We start from the raw sequence: 22,571 nt of genomic DNA on the forward strand, positions 1-22,571 counted from the left end.
TCTACCTGTAGACCTATCCAAACTAGAATTAAAGAACACATTTGTGATATCAGAAAGAATAAACAAAACAGTTGTTGCCCAATTTATTTCAAAAATGGAAATAATAATATGTTGGTCCAAAGCTAGACTTATAAGATCAGTGTTTGACAAAACATATCTAAAAACATTGAAACGTGAATATATATGTAATGATGACTGTATTAATTATAACAATAAGCTAAAGTTACCTGAAGCTTAGCAGATTATGCTGTACTTAACAAGTAGCCTTTTAGCCTTTTAATAGGACTTTTTGTATTTGTCTAAAAATTGTAGAGCATCTAGAAGACAATTAAAAAGTATCATCGATTAAAAAATTTAGTTAAGAAAAATCAGAATAATGGTAGATGGATTTTTGAATGTCATTGGCATGCACTGATTTGAATAAATTTGATATAAGGAAGTTTGATTGGAAAATACATCTTTCTTGTAATATCTGAAGACAACCAATTAGTATATTATATAAATGTTGTCAGTCTCTTTAGAGACCGACAATATTTATTTAAGATACTAATTCAATGCCAATTCTTTATACATTTTATAAGATAGGATTGCTAAAATTTATTCTATGTAACTTAGCATAAACTTAAACTAAAAATAATAAAAAGTTGAGTAGAAAAATATATGTTGATTAAACTGATTAAAAAAAAACCTATAACTAATATCTAAATGAACAAATTTAATCAAAATCAAATTGCAGAATAAGAATGTCAACATCATGAGAGTTGTTATTGATTTTATCTTTGTATATTACTAAAAATACATGTGATTTGATGATAAATATTTACATTACTAAATATTACCATTACTAAATATATATGAGTATATATTTAGTAATGGTAACATAATAATCATTAGAAATACATGTATGTAATTAGCTATTAAGAATGAAAAATTAAAGTACAGATTGTGTTTAGGAAAAGTTTTCTTTTCCTAAACACAATCTATACTTTAAGCATATGTAATTTATCAGAAATATATTAATTTCTTTTATTAAATATACCATATTAAAGGTTAGGTGTGTATTTTATATTATATTCAAGCTATAAATAATACTTATTTGTAATTTTATCTTTAATAATAATTAGATAATCCTTTTATTTTTATATATTATTATTAAATACAAATTTTAATGTACTGTTTAGTTCTTAGAAAACACAATGGCAGACAGTGATGAAGAATATGATCGAAGAAGAAGAGACAAATTTCGCAGAGAAAGAAGTGATTATCAGGAAAGAAGAGATGATAGAAGTCGAAGGGATGAATGGACTGAAAGGTATTAAATTATCTAATGTTGTAAATCATTAATTTAATTGTTAATTACTAGTTCTATCACATATAGTTAATTTTCTAGTTCTAAAATGGATTTGTCATACATTGAGCATGAAAATGCTCAATGGATGACAAATTGGGAGATTGGTCAGACGAAATGTGACAACATGATAATGCTGGGAAACCTAGCTATGCTCAGCCAAGCATTCTCTTACTGGAAAAGGCTGTTTGTAGCCCTGTCATGAAAAACAACACCAACACATGAAGGAGCAGAATTTCCTTAAGATACTGTTTTACCATAAGTGTTCCTCACAACTACTAGAGGCGACCTACTGTCATCAGTGGTCCTCCACACATTAATACAGTGATTGTTCATTCTCTAAAAGAACTGAAATTTATTGCTATAATATGCTGCCTGTCTGTAGTGGTCTATAATTCTCTGTTGTGGCACCATTGCAAATGGAGCTACTGGCAGTGTTGGGTTGCTAATGGCAGGATGCATAGTGATTGTACTGCATGAAATTTGCCTCTGCCTACCAATTGTATAGAAAAAGACAGATTCTATAGCAATGCTTCTGCCTGTCTCCAGATAGTGGACAAAGATGTCATTACAGCTGTTTTTTCTTGTCTCACAATCAGACCATCATGCATCTTTTTTGGATGCACAGACTGATGTATCCACTGTTTCCAACACTTCCTCACACTGAAGTCAGAACAGCCCAGAAGATGGAAAATTTAGCAAAATTGCTGTCTTGTTTCCCTCAGCCTGATGATGATGATGATAATGATGCCTTAGTCAAACTTGGTCAGCCCAAGTTTGACTAAGGCATCATTATCATCATCATCATCAGGCTGAGGGAAAGAGGATGGCAATTTTGCTAAATAAAAATTATGCATAATGTCTGACTGTGTCATACAGACATGCTTGTTTGACACAGCAAACAGTAGGTATACTGAAAATTCTGAACACAGTGAGTCTCTAAGAGCCTTTTTATAAGATACTGGGGTAGTGATTAAAGGTATTCTGGTATCAATACTGAAATTTTGAAGTAATTTCACAATTCAATCTCAATGCATATCCTTTCTTATCAATGAGTATATTTCATACTAATAGTGTAAATAAAGTAAATCAAGTGTAATAAATTACTGTGTTTAATTATTTATTAAAATAGTAATGGTTAGTTTATTTTATATTTATACTACATACTTTAAAATATATTTTTATTTTTAAAATTTAACGTACTTAGTAACAGTTAAAAATATTGCAAAAATACTTTGGTAAATTTATGTATTTATTAACAGGGATAGAGGAAGTCGAAGAGAATATCGTGATTATGATCCTCGAAGTAGGAGAGATCGCTACAGCCCACTTCGTCATGATGTAAGCCCTCCAATGAAACGGATTAGAAGAGACTGGTAATAAATTTTTATTGCCTTAATAAAGTATTTGATCTTTAAAAGAAAAGAAAATCACTGAAACTTTAGAGCTATTTTTACATGATAATTAATTAATATAATTTTGTACTAGAAGCATTAAGTGCCACTTCATACCTTTTAATAATTAGGAATAATGATTGATTAATTTAGAAGTCTAGATGAAAAGATTGGTGTAGGCATCAGTCAACCAATGTTTTGACATTGGTTGACTGATGTCCTGTGGAGTATCAAACATTTTATTAGCTACGAGGGCTGTTCGGAAAGTTTGCGGCCTTGCCTATATGCGGTGCTGCGATCAATTTAATTTTTGGCGGGAATAATTCAGCCATCTTTGCTAAAGATACGATACCAATTTCCGCTTGATTTGTCGTAAAGTTTTGCCACGACAGCTTAGCAGATAGTCATTGTGCGAGTGCTTTGTCAAAAATGGAGAAGACGAAGACTCGTGCGGTCATAAAATACCCGACGAAAAAAGGGTTGACCCCATCTCAAATCAAAGCTGACATGGAAGAAGTTTTGGGAGAGTCTGCTCCTTCGTACACCAGTGTGAAAAAATGGACAGCCCTTTTTAAATCTGGCAGAGAGTGTGGAAGATGATCCTCGCAGCGGACGGCCGTCAACTGCTGTCACTGAAGAAAATATCGACAAAGTTCATGATTTGGTGTTAGCAGATCGCCGTTTGAGAACACGTGAGATAGCTGAGACAACAGGCATCTCTGTCGACCGAGTGCACCACATCTTAACCGAAAATTTGGGTATGACGAAGGTCTCAGCAAGGTGGGTGCCACGTCTGCTGACCGCCGAGCAAAAATGTGTTCGTACTTTGATGTCAAAGGAGTGTTTGGACTTCTACCAGAAAAACCCACAGATTTCTTGCGTCAGTTTGTGACTACTGACGAAACGTGGATCCACTACTACACCCCTGAAACAAAAGAAGAGTCGAAGCAATGGAAACACCACAGTTCGCCACCACCAAAGAAGGCAAAGACAGTTCCATCAGCAGGGAAAGTAATGGCCTCGGTTTTTTGGGATGCTAAAGGCATCATCTTTATTGACTACCAATGCTGTCTATTACTGTGTACTTTTCGAAAAAAGTTTTAACATTATTTTGTTTGTTGTTCTATTTGAGGCTGCAAACTTTCCGAACAGCCCTTGTAAAAAAGAATGGACTATGAGAACCTTATTTAACACATTTAGGGACTCAAAGGAATCCTATGAAAGACTAGTATAAAAACTAAACATTTAAAATTATATTTGTGGAAAACATGCAATTCATTGTATTGTCTGCTTACTAGAGATATTGCAATAGGAATGATAGTAAAGTTTTGACTATTTTCCATAAATTAGTATGTTCACTTAATCAAGGAATAAATACATTAATACTCTTATTATGCTGAAAATTGACATTATTTTTCACTAGCTTTTAATGCCATCATAATATTTGTCTTGAAAGTATTTTAAGCATTAAAACAATGTTTTAATTAAAACACTTGTGAATTGAGAAAATATGGAAATTAAGATAGAATTTCTATTTGTTAGGGATGATCGAGGTGGTTTTCCTGGATATGATATAAATTACCCTCCTGGTAGTGGAAATATGATGGGAGGGCCTCCTCATGGAGGTTGGGGTAGTGGTATGCCACAAGATATGGGAATGATGCATAGTCAGCATGGATATGGCAGTCATCAAGGCCCTCAAAGGTAAGATTATGTTTTATATAAATTGTAATATTTTTGTAAATTTTTTTAATAAATTGTACATTCATAGACATTTTTATTAAAAAAATAATATATGTTTATTTAAATTTAACAAATTGCTTAATAATTATTTTAAAATTTATTTTTGTTTATTTTACTTTATTCTAATTTTTAAAAATTGTTCTAAATTTATTTGTTTTATATGTAACTTGAAGATGAAAATTAGGTCAAATAAATGTATTTAATTAAATGTTTTATTGGATTAAGATTTCTTTTTTCTTTAAAATACACATTACTTGTTAAATATCAATGACTCTCTTTGAAAGTGGGATAGTTCAATCTGTTTTATTATTATTTTAAATATTGTGTTTGGATTTTATTAATAGATAACAATCTAAAAAACATAATATCAAAATATGAAAGATTAAACTGAAATTATCTTTTAGCTAAAATTTGAGAAAAATTAGATTTAACAAAAATAAAATATATATAAATACACTATCAGTAAAAAAGCTATTTTGAAAAATATTAAATGTTTAACTAAGTGTAAAGAAAACAGATTGAATGCATTTAATATAAATACTTCATTCATTTGTTCAATTATTGGAATTGTATCTGGCAGGTGAAAAGAAGTATAATTTAATCTATCAAACTGACCTTTTAGTAGTTGAATGGAAATTTACATTTATCATGTGAAATAGCTGAGAAAAGGTGCAAGCCACAAATGATTAGAAAACATTGTCAGACTTTCTTAAACTAACAAAAAAGGTTTTTGATGATATATGGGGTAATGATAAATTCATTGTTACAGGAAACTTCTCTCATTGTTTATGAATTGTTAAAAAATATTCACTGTTTACCACTTTTCTCACATTAATTGCTTATAATAAACATTTTTTTTATGTAGCACTTTTTAGCTCTTATCATTATTATTTATAATATAGGAAGGGTTATTGTAGAAACTAAAGTTGTATGAGTTACTTAACATGAAACATAGGATACTGGTGGTATGCAATTATGCTTAATTTTCAACTGAAACTAATGGCGGTAATCAGTTATTCAGTTCATTTTGGTATTATATTGAAATAGTTTCATCTTTTAATCATGAATTAATTTTTTTAAAAGTAAAATTTAGTGAATATAGATAAGTTTTAATTGTTTCAGTGTATTTTTACTGATAGTTATAAAACTTTTCATTATTATTGTGAAAATGCTTATTAGTGATATGTGTAGATTTGTTTAATATAACTATTTATTGGAAAACAAAAGGATAAGTTTGAGTTTTAAAGGAATATTGGTAAATATATCATTTCTGTAAATATTCTGATTGCTCACTTGATTTGAGCAAAAAATAACAACAGTAAAGATTAAGATTATTAGATTATTTCGTACTTCTAACACTTATATTATAATATAGTATTTACAAAGGTTATCTTACGTAAGAGTTCACACCGAGTGACTAATCAAACACGTTTAAAAAATTCTTTAAGTTGTGTACAGTAGAGGAATAAAGAATTTTTAAAATATGTTAGATTGGTCACTCAGAATGATAAATCTTTGTACTTACATAAATTAAATACTATAATATAACAAACATTAAAGCAAAAATCATATAAAGAGTTTGGTTATTTCAGCCTACAATTATCGTGTTTATCACGATACTCGGATGGTACAAAATGGTACAGTTTCATTGGTCAAGTGGATATCAATTGAAAATACGATATCTTAAAAAATTTATGATGGTATATTTTTTCCTAATGTTAACTCTAAGGGTACATCTTACGTGGCAGTGTCCAGCAAATCTTTTTCTAACTTATTATTCTGTGAAGATTCTTTACATTTGTTGTGTATCTAGTTAGAGATAACAATTACCTGTCAAACTTACTGTTTTAATGCTTGTCATATTTTCCATAGCAAGCATTTGATGAAGTTGTCTCATCACCATTTTGTAAACAACACACATCCATTCTGGACAGAAATTGCTCGTGAGTTGGACATACAAAGATTTTTTCTGCTCGTGGTCATTGGATGTACCCTAAAAAACTGTACCATTCACAATGAATGTCAAACAGTAATCTGCCAACCAATCAAATTTCTCAAAAAACAGACCAAATATTAAACTCAGCACCTTGGAAAACCACTTAAATCATATTTTGCACTCACCAGTAACCCCTTTGTAATTTTAGTGTTTGAATGCCATCACATTGCTGATCCAATAGAAAGAAGGGAGTGTTGTGGAAGGGGGTTGAAATTAATTTGATCAAAAGTAGTAGTTGACCGCCTGTTGGAAGAGAGGATGCTCAATGACTACTACTAATATTTGAAAAGTGATTCATGTTAGACAGGTTGTGATAGCCTTGCATGTGATCGAAGTTGCTAACTTTAATGTCCAAAAGACTTCATATAAGACTTGTTTAAATAAAAAGTCTTGTAAAAATGCAAGAATAATTGCTTTTATGTGATGATAAAGTGTTTAAATTTTGGCAACAGATCGTATGAACTACATGGGAAGTATGTTCTCATAAATGTTGTGTTTATAGAAAAATTATTGGGCTGCAATTTGAAAAAATTGTACACCTGTAAATTCTGACTGTCATTCCCTATCTGTCCTTCCTTAATCTAAAGAAAGTAGTTTACAGTGGGTGGCTAAATTATTATACTCAAAACTATTTCTTTGTATTTTGTCAGTTTAAGTTATGAAATACAATAGTTATATGGTTTCTAAAGTTATTATATATCGTTTTAATACTAGTAAGTGTATTTAGGAATAAAAATTAAACATGTGTAGATAGGTTGAATAGTGTACTAAAAGAGAAATACATATTATTCAGTATTTGGTTACTCTACCCTTAGCTTCTATGATGGCTTGAACGCGGCATGGCATGCTTTCAATGCATGATATGGCTACTTCTTGGAGTTTTGGAGTGTTGTGCCGTACTCTAATGATATTTTCAATCAGTTCTCTTTTGTTTGCTATAATTTTATTCCTTGAAATTTCAGTTTTCAGGACTGTCTACACATTTTCTAAAGGATTCAAGTCAGGCGAGTTTCCCGGCCAGTCCAGGGTGTTAATCCGATTGTTTTTAGGTATTCTTTGATAGATTTGACTTTATGACAGGGTGCAGAGTCATGCATGAATATAAAATTCCTATTAGGGAACCATTCTGCTGTCTGTGGGATCAGTTTTTCCTCCAGAACTTTCTTATACTGATTCTGACACACAGTTCCTTGGACAATATACAGCCTTCCAGTCCTTTGCTGCTGATGACTGACCATATCATCACTGAAGCAGAATGCTTTACTAGTTCCACAATGCAGTCTTCATTGAATTTTTCATGCAGAACAAACTCTGTTTTGTCTTGAAGAATCTGTATTGACTACTTGTTTGAGAAACAAACCTGCAAGAAATTGTTTTTGTATAAATTTATAAAACAAAAATACTCTAAACATGTGTATTCTTGTATTAGGGTTATAAAAACCTTGCTCCAGTCTTCCTGTGTCCAGTGTTGATGCTCCTTGGCCCAGGCCAGATGTTTGGCCTTCATGGCAGGAGTGAGTTTTGGATTTTTAGTGGTTGACAACATTTCAGTCCCATCTCTACATCACACAAATCAGCAATTTGACACTGGTTATATTGACAAAGCCATAACATTGTTGAAATATGTGCTTTTTTTCTTGGTGTGAGGCCAGCACACTTCCCCATATCTGTTAATAAACATTTTTAGGTTAGGTTGGTTGACAACCCAAAAAAAAAAATAAATAAACTAACTAAAACATGACCACAATGTATTGATCAAGTATTAGAATAATCCTAAATGTAAAAAATCCAATACTTACTGAATAATAAGTCGGTAACACTGAAGCCAAGATTTTTTTTGAAGACTTCTCACAAGCCAGCACAGTAACATTTTTGACATGCACTGACACTAGTGGCTGCCATTTTGAAAAAAAAAAAACATATATGTGTTACCACACTAATGAATAGGTTGCCAGATATAGTGGCTAATCAGTAAATTATAAAACAATAACATTCTTCCATTAATAAATTAATTACAGCCACCACTTTCACAGATAGTGATGAATTTTTGTTTGAGTATAATAATTTGGCCACCCACTATAGATGAAAGTCGAGACCAGATGTGGAAAGCTTAGACCAGGAGATCCGGATTAATTATATATGAACTTCCAGTTTGGAACGGAAGTAACATTACTTTGATTCAAAATTTTGCCCCGAATGGAGTTAGATGATCAACTTGACTCTACTGATAACAGGAAAAGTATGTTTTACAGGGGCAAAACACTCCACACAGACAAGTGCTATGTGCTACCTTTTGCAGTAATGGCAAAATAATGGTGCATCTATTTTGCACTGTCATTGTTGCAGTAATTCAGTGAATATAATATATTTTTTAAAATTATATCTTTTTTGTCAGAATTATATTTAGTTAATTATTTTGTTAACTTTTTTTCAATAGCTAGCACTACATGTAATGTCAGCAATCAAATGTAGACAGAAATTAATCTATATATAGAAATCTAATCAATAATTTGGGATGGGATGTACGACATGATCTAAGTTAGAAGTAATTGAATGCAACTGCTGGGTGTTGTAGCAATTGGTTGAACAACCTAGGCATGCATAGCAAACAAACAAACAAACATCCTCATTTGTATATATAAATTATATTGTTTCTGTAAAAATTCTGATTGCTCAATTGATTTGGGTTGTCATTTGCATAAATTTTATTAGGTTTACATATCACAATAAAGATTTACTTTAAAACTGAATAGGTATAATAACAGTATAGTAATTTCATATTTTAAATAAGAAAATCATATATTCTGATTATAACTTACAAAATATATATTGTAACATGAAATTTTTGGAAAAGCACCATTATATACATCTGTAGACATACTTTGGATAAGAAGCATTTGATTGACCAATTCAAAAAAATACATCACATTCATAAGGAGACATTTGGGTTTCCAATTCAAGCAAAACTTGGTGAACATATAACCCTAAATAAATGTTAATTTAAAACAAGTATGTAAATTTAAGGTGAAGACAGTTATAGTGAAATCATGAATCAATTGCAAAAGTTGGATTCCTGTGACAAGTTTTGTAGAAATTCTTATGTTAATAAATTTTAATTATATTTGAAGATTTAATATGTAAATTTGAATTTTATTAATATTAAAATACATATTGAATATATACAAAGGATAATTCAGAATTTATAATATAAAAAATAAGTATTGTTTCATAATAATTTTGAAATAGAAACATTTTATTCATTTCAGAGATATGGAACAAGGTATAACACAGCCCCCTATGATGACTTTTAAACAATTTCTTGGCTCTCAAGATGATGCTATTGATGATCAAGAAGCTGTGAAAAAGTATAATGAATATAAATTAGAATTTAAAAGACAACAAATAAATGAATTTTTCTTGAATCACAAGGAAGAGGAATGGTAAGTTTTTATTTAATTTTATTTCATAATATAGAATCTAAGAAATATTAAAGTGAAGCTTAATTTCAAATTAAATTTTTCAAATATTAAAAAAAATGTTTATTGATGTTAAAAATTAATTTATTTTACTAAAAAATAAGTAAGTACTTTGTATGGGAAAAATAATTTTGTAAACATATAATGCTATGTAAAAATATAAAATTTTCATATAAAAATTAATCATATTCATCCAGTTTTAAGAATAATGTGTGAAATTGTAAATAATTGTTTGCTTGTATAATACTTTTTCATGCAAATTCTTTTGCATCAAAAGGCTGATGATCATAAGACAATTTGAAATAAATATACAATGATGATCAAGAATATAAAATAGTCATAAATACAATTCTTACAGTATTATCATTATTGGCAATATGCCTAATCTTTTATAACAACAGTATATTTCTGTGAACATAGAGGATATATAATAGAAAAGTTAATTAATGACAGATTTTTATTGTCTTTTATACAATTAAAATTTAAAAAATTGTGTGACTCTTCTTTATGATACAAATATTTCAGTAATGTTTACACATACATAAATATTATTGTTATTATTACAGTATAGCAAAAATGAATTACTAAAATTATTCTGAAAAATACATTTTTTTATCAAAATAAATTTGTTTATCTTTCATATTTAATGTTAAAATATTTTCTGTGAAAATATTTAAATCAAAATTTCTTAAGAAACAATCTATTTTACAAAAAATTAATTTAATTTTATGTAATCTAATTAATTCTGTAAAAAACAAAAAAATATCTATAAGAGGTTTGATTTCACTTCTTTTCTCATTAATATTTTTAGCCCTTTAGGCTTATGTGACACTTTTAATAAGACAAAAGGCTTTAATTGAATCAAATATTTCTGATACAGTTAGAAGAACTCTGTTAATTGTAAGTTAGATAAAGAAGAGTTAAATATAAAAAAATACTTTTGATAAGTCAAGAATTTAAAGTATTTTTAAATTGAATCTTGTGGTTGTTTACAGTTTATAATTTTTTTCCAAATTACTTTATTAAAATGAATATTTTTTTTGCATATTTTGGTTAATTGATATAATAAAATTTTGAGTTTTGTCTTGCTTTTCAAAGCAGAAAAGTAAAAATGAAAAAGAGAATTGAATGAAATTGTGTTATTTATATATATTAAGAACAGTTTAATTTTAACATTATTTTTGTTTAACAAATAAATATAAATTTTAAGATTCATCTTAAGTAAAATAATCTTTGATTTTACTTATGAATTATTTTAAACTGTTCCTGTTTTTTAGCAATTACAAAATATAAATAATACTCATAATAAATATTTATTAGAAGGTTTTTTTAAGTCACATAAGATATCAGAGCTTTCCTTTTTAAAATATTGAAAAAATGACATCAGATTGGTTTCTTTAGATATATTTTATTTTATTATTAAATAATTTTAATTTGAAAATATTTTTATTTTATCTGCATATAATGGTAGAATTAAAATAGGAAAAAAATAGAAATTTTTAATTAAAAGAAATTTAATGATAAATCTTACTGAATTACATGATTAATTTTCCATTAAATGCAAAATACAGTGTGGTCCAGGAATGTGGTATGGCTATTGAAAGTACAAGCAAATTTGTGAAATGCAATTAAATAATTGTTTCATAAATTTTTTTTTTTTTTTTTTTTTTTCAGTTTCAAATTATTTGTCAGTCTGCTCTTGGAATCTATTGTTTTATTCATTTTTAATTACATTTTGAGTATTAGGATAATACAAAATGTTGAAATTTCAAACAAATACAATTTTCTTTGAAAAGGTAAAATGAAATAAGATTTCTTGCATTTATTCTGCTTTATTATATTGAAATACAAGTACAGAAGGTGATCTGGTGATTACAATTTATTTTTTAAAAAGTTAAAATCAATTTGGAATAAATGTATTTTGTTGTTTATGATCTAGTTGTTCACTGGGAGAATGATTAAATCCAGAATAATCTGTGAAATAAAAACACAATCAAAACTCATTTTTATTTTTATGTGAAAAATTTAACATTGAATTTTGTCAATTTTATATATATAACAACACACTCAAACACAGTTTTATCATTTTTAAGATTATGATTATCTGTTGTAAGTTGTTGTTATATTCAGCATAGCTAACATTGATTCAAATTATTTTGAAAACAAAAGTGTTATGTTTGTGTATCAATATTGGGCTGCAAGTTTAAAATTGCAAATCTATAAATTCCCTTTGGCACCACTGTCTGTCTGTCATTCCTTAACCTTGAGAACTGAGATAGTTAGATGAAAGCCAAGACCAGATATGGCTAGCTGGGAGACAGAGGCCCAATTAACTAAGTATGTACTACAATCTTTTGGTCAAACCAGAAGTTGCATTACTTCATTTCAAAAATTTTCCCCAGAGCACAGATACAGTAGATGACCAACATGACACACTTATTGACAAGAAGAATATGATTGATATACAGGGACAAGACTACTAAAATCAAGAGCATTGTGCATCAAGATCTAAAAATTGCAATCTAGCATTGGGACAGTTTGTTACTTTTTTATTTTTGTTATATAGCCAAATTAAGAAAGATATGTTTTGGTCTTAAAATGAGATACAATATAACAGAGAATATCTTTCTTTAAATGTATTTTAAAAATGATATTAATATTTAAAGTTGTTAGTGGTTACTATTCTCATTATGGGATATTCTAATTGTTGATTTAATTAACATTCAATTAAAAATCATTAGTGCATTATTAAAGTTGCAAAAATACTTTGTTTCAGCTTTTACCACTGTTTTTAGACCATTCTGTGTAATGTTTTTAAAATTAATCGAATTTGATGAATAAATAATCTGCATAGTGTTTTTAATTTTAAAAAATTGCAAAAATTTATAGTTAGGTGTTAAAAAAATAAAAAATCTATCTAAATAACAGTATAGAAATATTGCAGCAATAGTACACTTGAAACTTCAGTCTTGATATAAAAACTTATTATTTATGTATGTTTTTGATAGAAAATATTAATTTCTGGAAGAAAGAAATTCGAGTAAATCTTTGCTTAACCCTCCAACTGTTATTATTACTCAATAAATTTTCAAATAAAAGAAAATTTTTTCAAAAATGGCACTTTATAAACATATAAATGAAAAGTACAGTGGAATTTTGTTACAATTAACTTTTTATTTTATTATTTTTTTTATTAAAAAAATTTAAGTTTATATTATTTGTATCAATTTTAATTATTCAATTAGTTTTTTCTTTGCATATAAATTTTACTATAAAAATATTAAATATGCATGTTATCAAAAGCACACAATAACCTATCTTCAAAAGGATTTATCTTAACATTGAGAAGCACAACCAAATATTTTTGTATCTAGAACAGCTATAGACAATTATTTTGACCAAGATTGCAAATTATCATTTAAATAATTAGTTGATTTCTAATGTCAACTGATAATTTTATATTTTATTTTTTGAATTGTGTCTACGTTCCACTTGGAGAACTGATGATAAACTGAATTAGTCTGAAAAAAAAATTTTGTTTGTAATAAATATTTCAATTTCTCTAAATTAGCAATTTAGTTTTGAAATTTTGGATATGGTATTAAGTTTATATAATTCTTTGATCTTGTTTAAATTATAAGCATGAATTTTACTCAATTTCATCTAATAAAAATCTTATTAAACATAAATTATAATTGTATTTAGCTTTGCATGGTAAAGAAATTATCAAAATTATGGAGGTTTGGAAAAAAATCAAAACTAATAGAATAAAAATACCACAGAATATAGAACAACATCTAATTTTATTTTATTTTTTGCATTGAAGTTCATAATTGCAAATGGAGTATTTTTTCCAATGTGTTAGCATCAAGTTATTTAAATTAAACAGTTAAAATCACTACAACATAAATGTCAATCAATCAAAATGCAATAACTTTCTGATCAATGGGAATTATCCATTTTGTGATGTGGTGGAATTGGAATGTGAGATGACTGAAGAATGAAATGGAGAATGTTTTATACACATATATACTATTCAATAGTTAGTTAAAGTTGCGATAGTGATAACAATCAGTTCTTTATGATGATAAACAAACCCAGAAGATACAAATACTGTAGATAAACAATGATTACAGTACAAGAGACTAAAGCTCCATTTGCAGAAAATAATACTAAAGTTATTGTAGAAACAGAAAAATTAAAAGTTTTGATGTACAGTACATCTGATCAAAAACACTTAAAAATTAATATTTAATTTATTACATTTTATATTTATTTATTCATATTTGCTTTGCTGAATTACTTCATTTGTTTTGTTTATCAAATGAACATTAAGGATCCATAAACTTGTGCCATCTCATAATCACAAAACAGTTTACAGTGGAACTTGCTTAATGAGCACCTTTCATAATGAGTAATTTGCATAACAAGCAAAACAAATTGTAAAAATCAAAATGACTCACTTAACTAGTGATGAGGAGAGGGGAAGTCCTGGATTGTGCACATGCTACATTAGTCTGTGTTTAGCACTTGTTTTGCAAGTATCTTAGTGCCGCTTGTGATCATACATTTTTTCCAAACTTGTGTTCAGACATATTACATATAAACATCAACAACCATAGCCCATTATATAATAAACATGCTAAACAATATGCCAAATTCTTGGGCTATGTAAAGGCCATAATTAAATATTATAAATTAATTAATTTGACAAGAGGTAGGCAGTTATGCTGCCATCTTGTTTTAAATTTAATGACCAATTCCAAATTAAATTCCAGAAGTGTCTAAATTAAAAATTAATTATTTATAATTATTTAATTTAATACGATATGGCAGCATAACTGCCTTCCTCTAGTTAAATTATAATATAATAATAAACTTTATTTGACAATTATATTAATTACATTAAAGGGGCAAAATAAAACGAAAGGATTCCTCTAACTCAAACCATTTAGTTTCTTTAACCTCTTGTTAAATTTAAACAAATTACAGAAGTTTGGGTTTAAGTTACCATGCAATATTCTTATGTACTCATCATACATATTTCCACAATTACAAAACATATGAAAACACCAATCACTATACCTACATAACTGGTAACAGATTGGACACAGGAGGACCTCTCCTTGATAAGATGCAATTCAGCCTAAGCCTTGCTATCTGTTCCTTCACCACAATATAGTATTTACTATCCCTGAGATAACTTGCCATGCCAAAATCAGGCTTTTCAATAAAATAACTTAAGAATACAGAATTACTTAACACTTTCCTCATCTCCTCTAATTCCAGTTCTATACCTCTCATTACCATGGTTGAAATTTGCTCTTTCCATCTATCAGCCTGTTCCTCCATAACCATCTCAGTGAATCCCAGCCACTTCAGCCAACTTTTAAAAGTCCAACCACAAAGGACTGCTTTCTGGTTTTGTCCACATTCTTTCTGTGCTAATTCTAGGTAGCCTAACCGCAGGTAATTGCAATATTCTTGCATAATATTTTAAAACCACTTTTATAAAGACAGATTCTCAACGGTACTCATTCAGTTTCCCATAAAACAGCAACATTCAATGCATGGAATCTCAATCCCAACTTTTTCTTCAGGAATTCTCTGTGGATTGAATCAAAGATATTGACATTTCCCAAACCCCAGACCTGAGCACCATAAGATATAATGGATTTAACCATTGAATCAAATAATCTGAGATGTGAGGAACACAAAGTTAGTCCTGAGATATTAAATATTTTACATAGCTTCACCAAGGCACCTTTGGCTGTCCTTGCAGTAATCTCAAAGTGGCCTTTAATGGTAAGATTGTATTTAAACCAAATACAGTGATATCTCAGTTTTCATCGATAATCCGTCCGAAAACAATCAGCGAAATCCGAAACCGATGAAAACCAAGGCAATTATTTCTGTATGAATCAATGTAAATCCAATTAATTTGTTCTAGACACTCCAAAAATACATACCAAAAAACACATTTTATAGAGAATTAATATAGTGTTAAATACAATGAGAAATTAATATAAAAGACTAATCTAAAGGAAAATGATGGAATTGTTTAGCTAGACGTGCAGGGTAATGTCTTGGTTTGTAGAAGCTAGTTGGACATGAGCTTCTAGCCTATATCACTTCATGGTAAAGTGTGATGTAATTGTCATGTAATAATAGTTGTATGCTTTTATGATGGTCGTATTGCGGGGAATAATCCTTTCCAGGAGGTTTGTTTAAGGGTAACTGGCCCCTATTCAACTGTTACAGACGTGGAGAAAACCCAGAAAACTCCACGCGGCCAGCCCGTCCTGGCGAAGCGTGAACCCATGACCGAACTCAGTGTTCAAGGAACAGAAACTTTGGCCAGTGGTGGGCCATTGCAGGGTAATGCTCACACAACGAGAAATAACGTCACACTGAGCCTGAAAACGCATGGATTGCCCTTTTGTTTTTGCAAAATTAGCAAGCTCCAACACAGAAGCAGCAGAGAATCTCATTGGTGACTCCAAGAAGCTTGTAGATTCTAAGGGTTACCTGCTGCAACAGATTTTTAATTGTGACAAAATGGGTCTCTTCTAGAAAAGGATGCTGAAGTGAACCTATATAACAGCAGAGAAGAATGCACTGTCTGGCCACAAGCCAATGAAAGACCATCTTATGCTGCTATTTTGTGCCAATGCAAGTGGCAATTTGAAAATTAAACTGTTGCTTGTTTACCATTCAAACTCCACGAGCCTTCAAGAAGTGTAAAATCCAGAAGAGCAGGCTAAATGAGATGTGGAGTCCAACAACAAAGTTTGGGTAACACATGACCTTTTTACTGATTGGATCAATGAAGTGTTTGGTCCTTCTGTGAAAAAATATTTGATGAATCTGCCACTCCATGTCTTGCTTGTTATGGACAACGCTCCTGCCCATCCTCCAGGCCTACAAGATGACCACCTTGTAGAATTTAAATTTATCAACATCCAGTATATGCCTCCCAACACCACTTCGTTACTCCAGCCTATGGACCAGCAGGTTATTTCTAACTTTAAGAAGATCTACACTAAAGCACTTTTCAAGCATTGTTTTGAGGTGACTAAAGGGACCAATCTCACTCTCAGAGAGTTTTGGAAATATCATTTTCACATTGTTGCCTGCCTCAAGATGATCAAAAAGGCACGGGAAGGTGTTACCAAGAGAACCCTCACTTCTGTATGGAAGAAGCTTTGGCTGGAGAGCATTGTTGAATGTGACTTTGAGAGGTTTGAGACAGTATCTGTGGACCTGTAGTCAACGAGATTGTGTCTTTGGCCAAGATCGTGGAACTGGAGGTGAATAATAATGATGTCGATGAGCTTGTGGAAGAGCACAGCCAAGAGCTGGCCACCGAAGAGCATATGGAGTTGCATTGTGTTTCACAGCAAGTTGTGGAGGAGAGTTTTTCAAAGGAGGAGATAACAGCAAAGCAACAATCTTCTGGCAAAATAGGAATTATTGACTGAAACTAAAAAGTGGATTTGTTTTTGCTTTTTGTTTGTTATATGTATGCAGATAAAGGTGTAGCTTAACAATATAAATGAATAAGATAGATGATGAACAGGAAAAACAGTGGTTTTATATATTTTATACCATAATGGAAACCAATTTATTGGTCTGCTAAAGAACTATTGAACAATATCTTAAAATGAGAATGTTATAAAATGTATTGTCTTTTTATTGTGGAAGTTAAGATGCACAAAACTAAATACCATAACTTCATGCAAATAATCCATGGACTAGATTTAAAAGTTAGTTTGGAAACATATGCATGTTATCTGCCAATTTTAAGGAACTCACCAAACAGCTTTTCTTTTTTTTCTTTTGTTTTTTCGTAAATTAAAGACACAGTCGATTCAAAAGACCACCATTTTATTACGTGCTTTTAGATTTACGAAAAATAATTTAGACATCCGATGAAAGAAACAGAAGCTTTTCTTTTGTCTAAACTTATGGAAAGAATTTTTAAAAAAGTGAAAAATTGTTTGTCTCATAGACTTATTTATCTTTCTTTTTTTTTTTTTTTTCAAAACCACTAAAGGCAAACATGTTTAGCTTGTAGTTCTCTTGTTTATTTTCTACATGCAAACTTATACTTTAATTGATATTAAACTATGCATTTGAGAGATACTCTTCTCTATATAACCCTTAGAGAACTGTTGAAAAATTGACCATCAATTTGTAAAATAGAGCTGGCAAAATACAGTATTAACAGACATTTTAGACTGTTTTTACATAATTTGACAGAGGTGTAGCCTCTAAAGAAAGGTGTCTCTGCTGTGGAGAATAGTTTGTTCCTGGTGATTGGACATGGCGAGTAAAGAAGATATTTTTATTATCTGTTTATGTGTTTTTACAATGTTAATTGACTATCAATTTTGTATATGTTCTTTACAGCAGAGCTAAGTAGTCAACTTTCAAATTTGCATTGTTGGATATTATAGTCTGCAATATTTTAGTAAAATTAACAGTGATGATGTTAACAGCAATTATTTTATTGATATTTATCACTAACTCTACATCTAGTCGAACATATTCCTCTAAGACCATGTTGCTATTTCAAACTTGATCCCTCAGGTTCTTCAAAGATTAAGTATACACTAAAATAAAAAAATACATAGAAAGTGACTTTAATGTTATTTTAGCATTTATTATCATCATTCATACATTTTATTTTTATTATTTTATAAGTAGAACAGAAATGAAACAGAATGATGATAAACTTATGGTGTTAGGCAGTGATTTGTATTTTTAGCATGCTGTTTAAGAGATTCTGTTTCACTCGTTCTATAAATACATCTACAATGAACTGCTAATGGAAAAATAAAATGAAATAAATGTGAGGAAAAGCAATGTTTGAGGTGATATCTTTTGAATTGCATACTAATTAATTGTCATGTTGTCATCAACTCATCAACCATTCTGAGATGTAGGTATGTGATAATGCAAGTAATGTGCAAGTTTTATTTTCGTTCTAGTAAATTTTGTGTGGTATATTAATTTGAAATTTGAAAAATCTGTAGTACTCAATATCAAAACTATGAAAAATCTATAACATTTGACATTGCTGATTGAAGATTGTAGAAATTATATATTGATAATACAACAATTGAGAAGAATATGAAATATACTTTAATTTATATTACTTGAAATTTAAAATAAACAGTTGGAGGGTTAAGTTTTATTCTGCATTTCAGAATAATAATAGTAATAGTAATAAACATTTCAAAATTAGCATAGTTTGTTTAATTGGTGATGAAGTACAGCATTCAAGTTTATTTTTTGATCTGTTTAATCAACAAATAAAATTAAGAAATAAAGCCACAAAATTATTAATGATTACAGAGTGAACTGTGCCTTTTTTGTTTTGTTTTTTATAAAATAAAAGCTTCCCTATCATTTACACACAATCTTTATAGTAAAGATTGTGCTGAAATTGATAAACATAGGGTAACTTCTACTTAAGTCAAACAACTCTTAGGTGAAAGTATCCATGTAAGAGATGGAAATTAATGAGAACTACAGCTTAACCCTCAGGTTGTTGTTAATTCTCATCTTTTACATGGGTATGTTCACTTAGAAGCTGTTCAATAAAAATAAAAGCTATTTTAATTAATTTTAAATCTCAAAATTTTTATTTTAAAACCATTGTAAATATTTTAAAGTTCAATTTATTAATATTAAATTTTAAATAAAAGCTAATTTTTTATTTAAAAAAACTAAATGAAACGAAGACTAAATGAATAAATGTATTTTTCTTTTTTAAAATTAATATTACTATTTCACAGAATAAATCAGGTATATTTGGTAATTGGGCTATTTGAACTTGTTACAGTACAAGTCTCTAACTATATTGTTGAAAGTATCAAATTGGAGTAAAGTATATGAATTTAGAAGACTTGCTACATTGGTTTGATTACATGCTATTTTGTTTCAGAAATTCAATATTCTATAATGTTTGATCTAAGATAAAATACTGTGCATACAGAAAATAGCATTGTACACAAGCTGCTGATTATTTTTTTTAATGGTAGAGGTGTTCATTACTAAGTAAATATGTACAATGCCTTATTAATGCTATTGTTTAAATTGGAAAGTTAACAAAATATTTTATCATTAGACATTTTAACAACTAGTTATCAAAATTTTGATCACTATTTGTCAATTCTATTGATGGCATCAACAGAATTAATTATTAATAATAATTAATTTATAGTATGTATGTTATTTAGGCCATATCTAATAAGTTTGAACTTATTTAATTAAGGGAGGAGAGGTAATATTTTTTAATATGCTAAGTATAGTAATTTCTAATCAAAAACTATATGCATTTAATATTAATAAAAAATGTATATGAACTAGATTACCCATAATGTGTTATTAATTGAAGCCAACTAAATACATTTATAAAATGATTATTTTAGTTGAGGATGCATTTTAATCTGTCAGTCAAGTATTTATGTTACTGTTTGCTTTTAATCATTAAGTTATCACTAAGGTTTGTTGCATTGTTAAGAGATGTGTTTACGTTCTACCAATAGCTCCTTCTCCATTTTTGAGAAGATTAATAATTATGGATAGGTCACATTGTACAATTTTAGTACACTTTGGCATTTATGTAGTCCTTGTCTCCCATCCTGCCTACACTTCTATAGTAATATAGGCACTACTTGTAAACTGATCTCCATCAACAAAGGGCTTGCACATACAAAACTGGCAAAATATGTCTTGGAGGCAAGTTATTCTCTGCATTAGAAAGCTGTCTTCGACCTTAAAATGTTCATCTGGGTGACGTTAATAGTTAAACAGCTCAAGCCCCACAATATGTTCACTGGATTATTGGTTAATATTTTTTTTTCTTATGTCTATGGAATTTTTGTGTATTTGTTATTATTTAAATATTTTGCTAATTTTTGTTTTCATTTTTGTCATTATTTTGCTAATGTTCTAACATCACTGAATGCATTGTAAGGGTAAATCCCTTTTTGCCTAATTGTTCAATTTAATTTACTTGTGCAAAAATTTTGTTTAATTTGATTTACATCATTCTTGTTCCAAAACCAGTTCTTGGTAATTGCATTATGTAAATGCCAAAAATTGTTCAATTTCTTAAGTTTATTAAAGTTATAGTAAATTAACATCAGAAACTGAGTAATTTCTTTTTAATTTTAGTATCAAAGAATTTTAACAGTGAAGATAGTTATAATAACTGCAAAACTTAAATAAAATTTTAAAAAAGAAAACAAGTACAATTGTATTTATATTTATTTTCATATGCAAATAATATAACATATACTATCTGTTACAAAAGAAGGTTTGAAATAAAGTAAATGTACTAAAAAATGCAAATTATAGAAATTTGAAAACTTGGTAAATTGAAATTCCCTTTTATTAATAAAGTAATATTTAGCAAAAATCATATTGATTAGTTGATCTTCAAAATACTAGAATGAATATCTTTTACTAAATATATGTGAGATATATTGTATTCTCTGTTACTGCACAACTGTTTAATCTTAGAATTCTTTCTAATAAGCTTGATTAAAACTTTATAAAATCACGATTATATTTTGTGTTGCTATTTTTAATATTAATGGAAAATTTGTGGCTACCATTATTTCAACCAGATACTATTTTCTGAAGTTTAGTATAACTTGATTAATTATTGGGTTGCAATTTGAAAAAATTATAGGCTTGTGCATTCCCACTGTCATTCATCTGTTTGTCTGTCCTTCCTTAATTTCAAGAATGGAGTTAGGCAGATGAAAGTCAGGACCAGTTTAGGGCCAGGAAGTCCTGATTAACTATATATGAACTTATAGTTAATGCCAGAAGTCATGTTATTTCAATTCAAAAATCTTCCCCTGAAAGAAATTAGATGACCAGCATGACTGTATTGTAACAAGAAAAGTATGATGTACAGGGGCAAGACACTACTAATTTGGAGTGGAGAGCATATATTTTAAAGTAAATTAAAATAAATCAAAAATATTATTAAAAATTGCAGCCTGGCATTGTGATGATGTCACAATGAATAATTGCTTGTATTTTAATTAGAATGTATCAAAATGAATTTTGTTATAATTATTCTTTATAATTTTCTTCAAATTATATTTGTCTAAAGTAGTGTTTTCCAATCTGTGGGGCATGAGACTATTGCAAGGGGGTGTGCAGAATTTTTTAATACAAACAAACAAAAAAAATCAAATTGATGCTGAAAAAAATGAAACAGCAAAATGGTTATGCTTAATTTACAACCTTTGTCTGAACAACTTGGGTACAAATGCTAAAAATCTATACACACTCTTGCCAAAACCTCTAGACAATAGTTGAGCCCTGGCAAATTATATACTTTATTTAATAAGGTATATTGTTTTATAAGCCATTAAATAAATTATAAGGACAGTATTTACAAAATTAGATTGTTAAAAAAAATTGAAGAGTATGCAAGAATTTCTTTCTGATAAAAGGGGTGGATGTAAAGAAAATTTGAAAACCACTGATCTAAAAAATTTCTTGATTTTAAGGACTTTCTAAATTGACCATTATCCATCTTTTTAAGTCAGTGACAATAATGGATAACCAACACTATTTTTGAA

At 28.9% G+C, this 22,571-nt stretch overlaps 1 protein-coding gene across 2 annotated transcripts in view; it reads left to right on the forward strand.

Moving 5' to 3' along the window:
• Ars2 (arsenic resistance protein 2) overlaps nt 1-22,571 on the forward strand; it is a 56,184-nt gene that overhangs the window by 3,610 nt on the left and 30,003 nt on the right. For both annotated transcript variants that reach the window (XM_067283891.1, XM_067283892.1), the window contains exons 2-5: nt 1,182-1,312; nt 2,611-2,724; nt 4,285-4,446; nt 9,748-9,921. In XM_067283891.1, coding sequence (XP_067139992.1) covers nt 1,197-1,312; nt 2,611-2,724; nt 4,285-4,446; nt 9,748-9,921 — 566 coding nt within the window. In that variant the 5' untranslated portion in view covers nt 1,182-1,196. The remainder of the gene's footprint in view (nt 1-1,181; nt 1,313-2,610; nt 2,725-4,284; nt 4,447-9,747; nt 9,922-22,571) is intronic.

This window comes from Centruroides vittatus, unplaced genomic scaffold (assembly GCF_030686945.1).
Source record: "Centruroides vittatus isolate TY-2023 unplaced genomic scaffold, ASM3068694v2 scaffold_1015, whole genome shotgun sequence".
NCBI lineage: Eukaryota > Metazoa > Arthropoda > Arachnida > Scorpiones > Buthidae > Centruroides > Centruroides vittatus.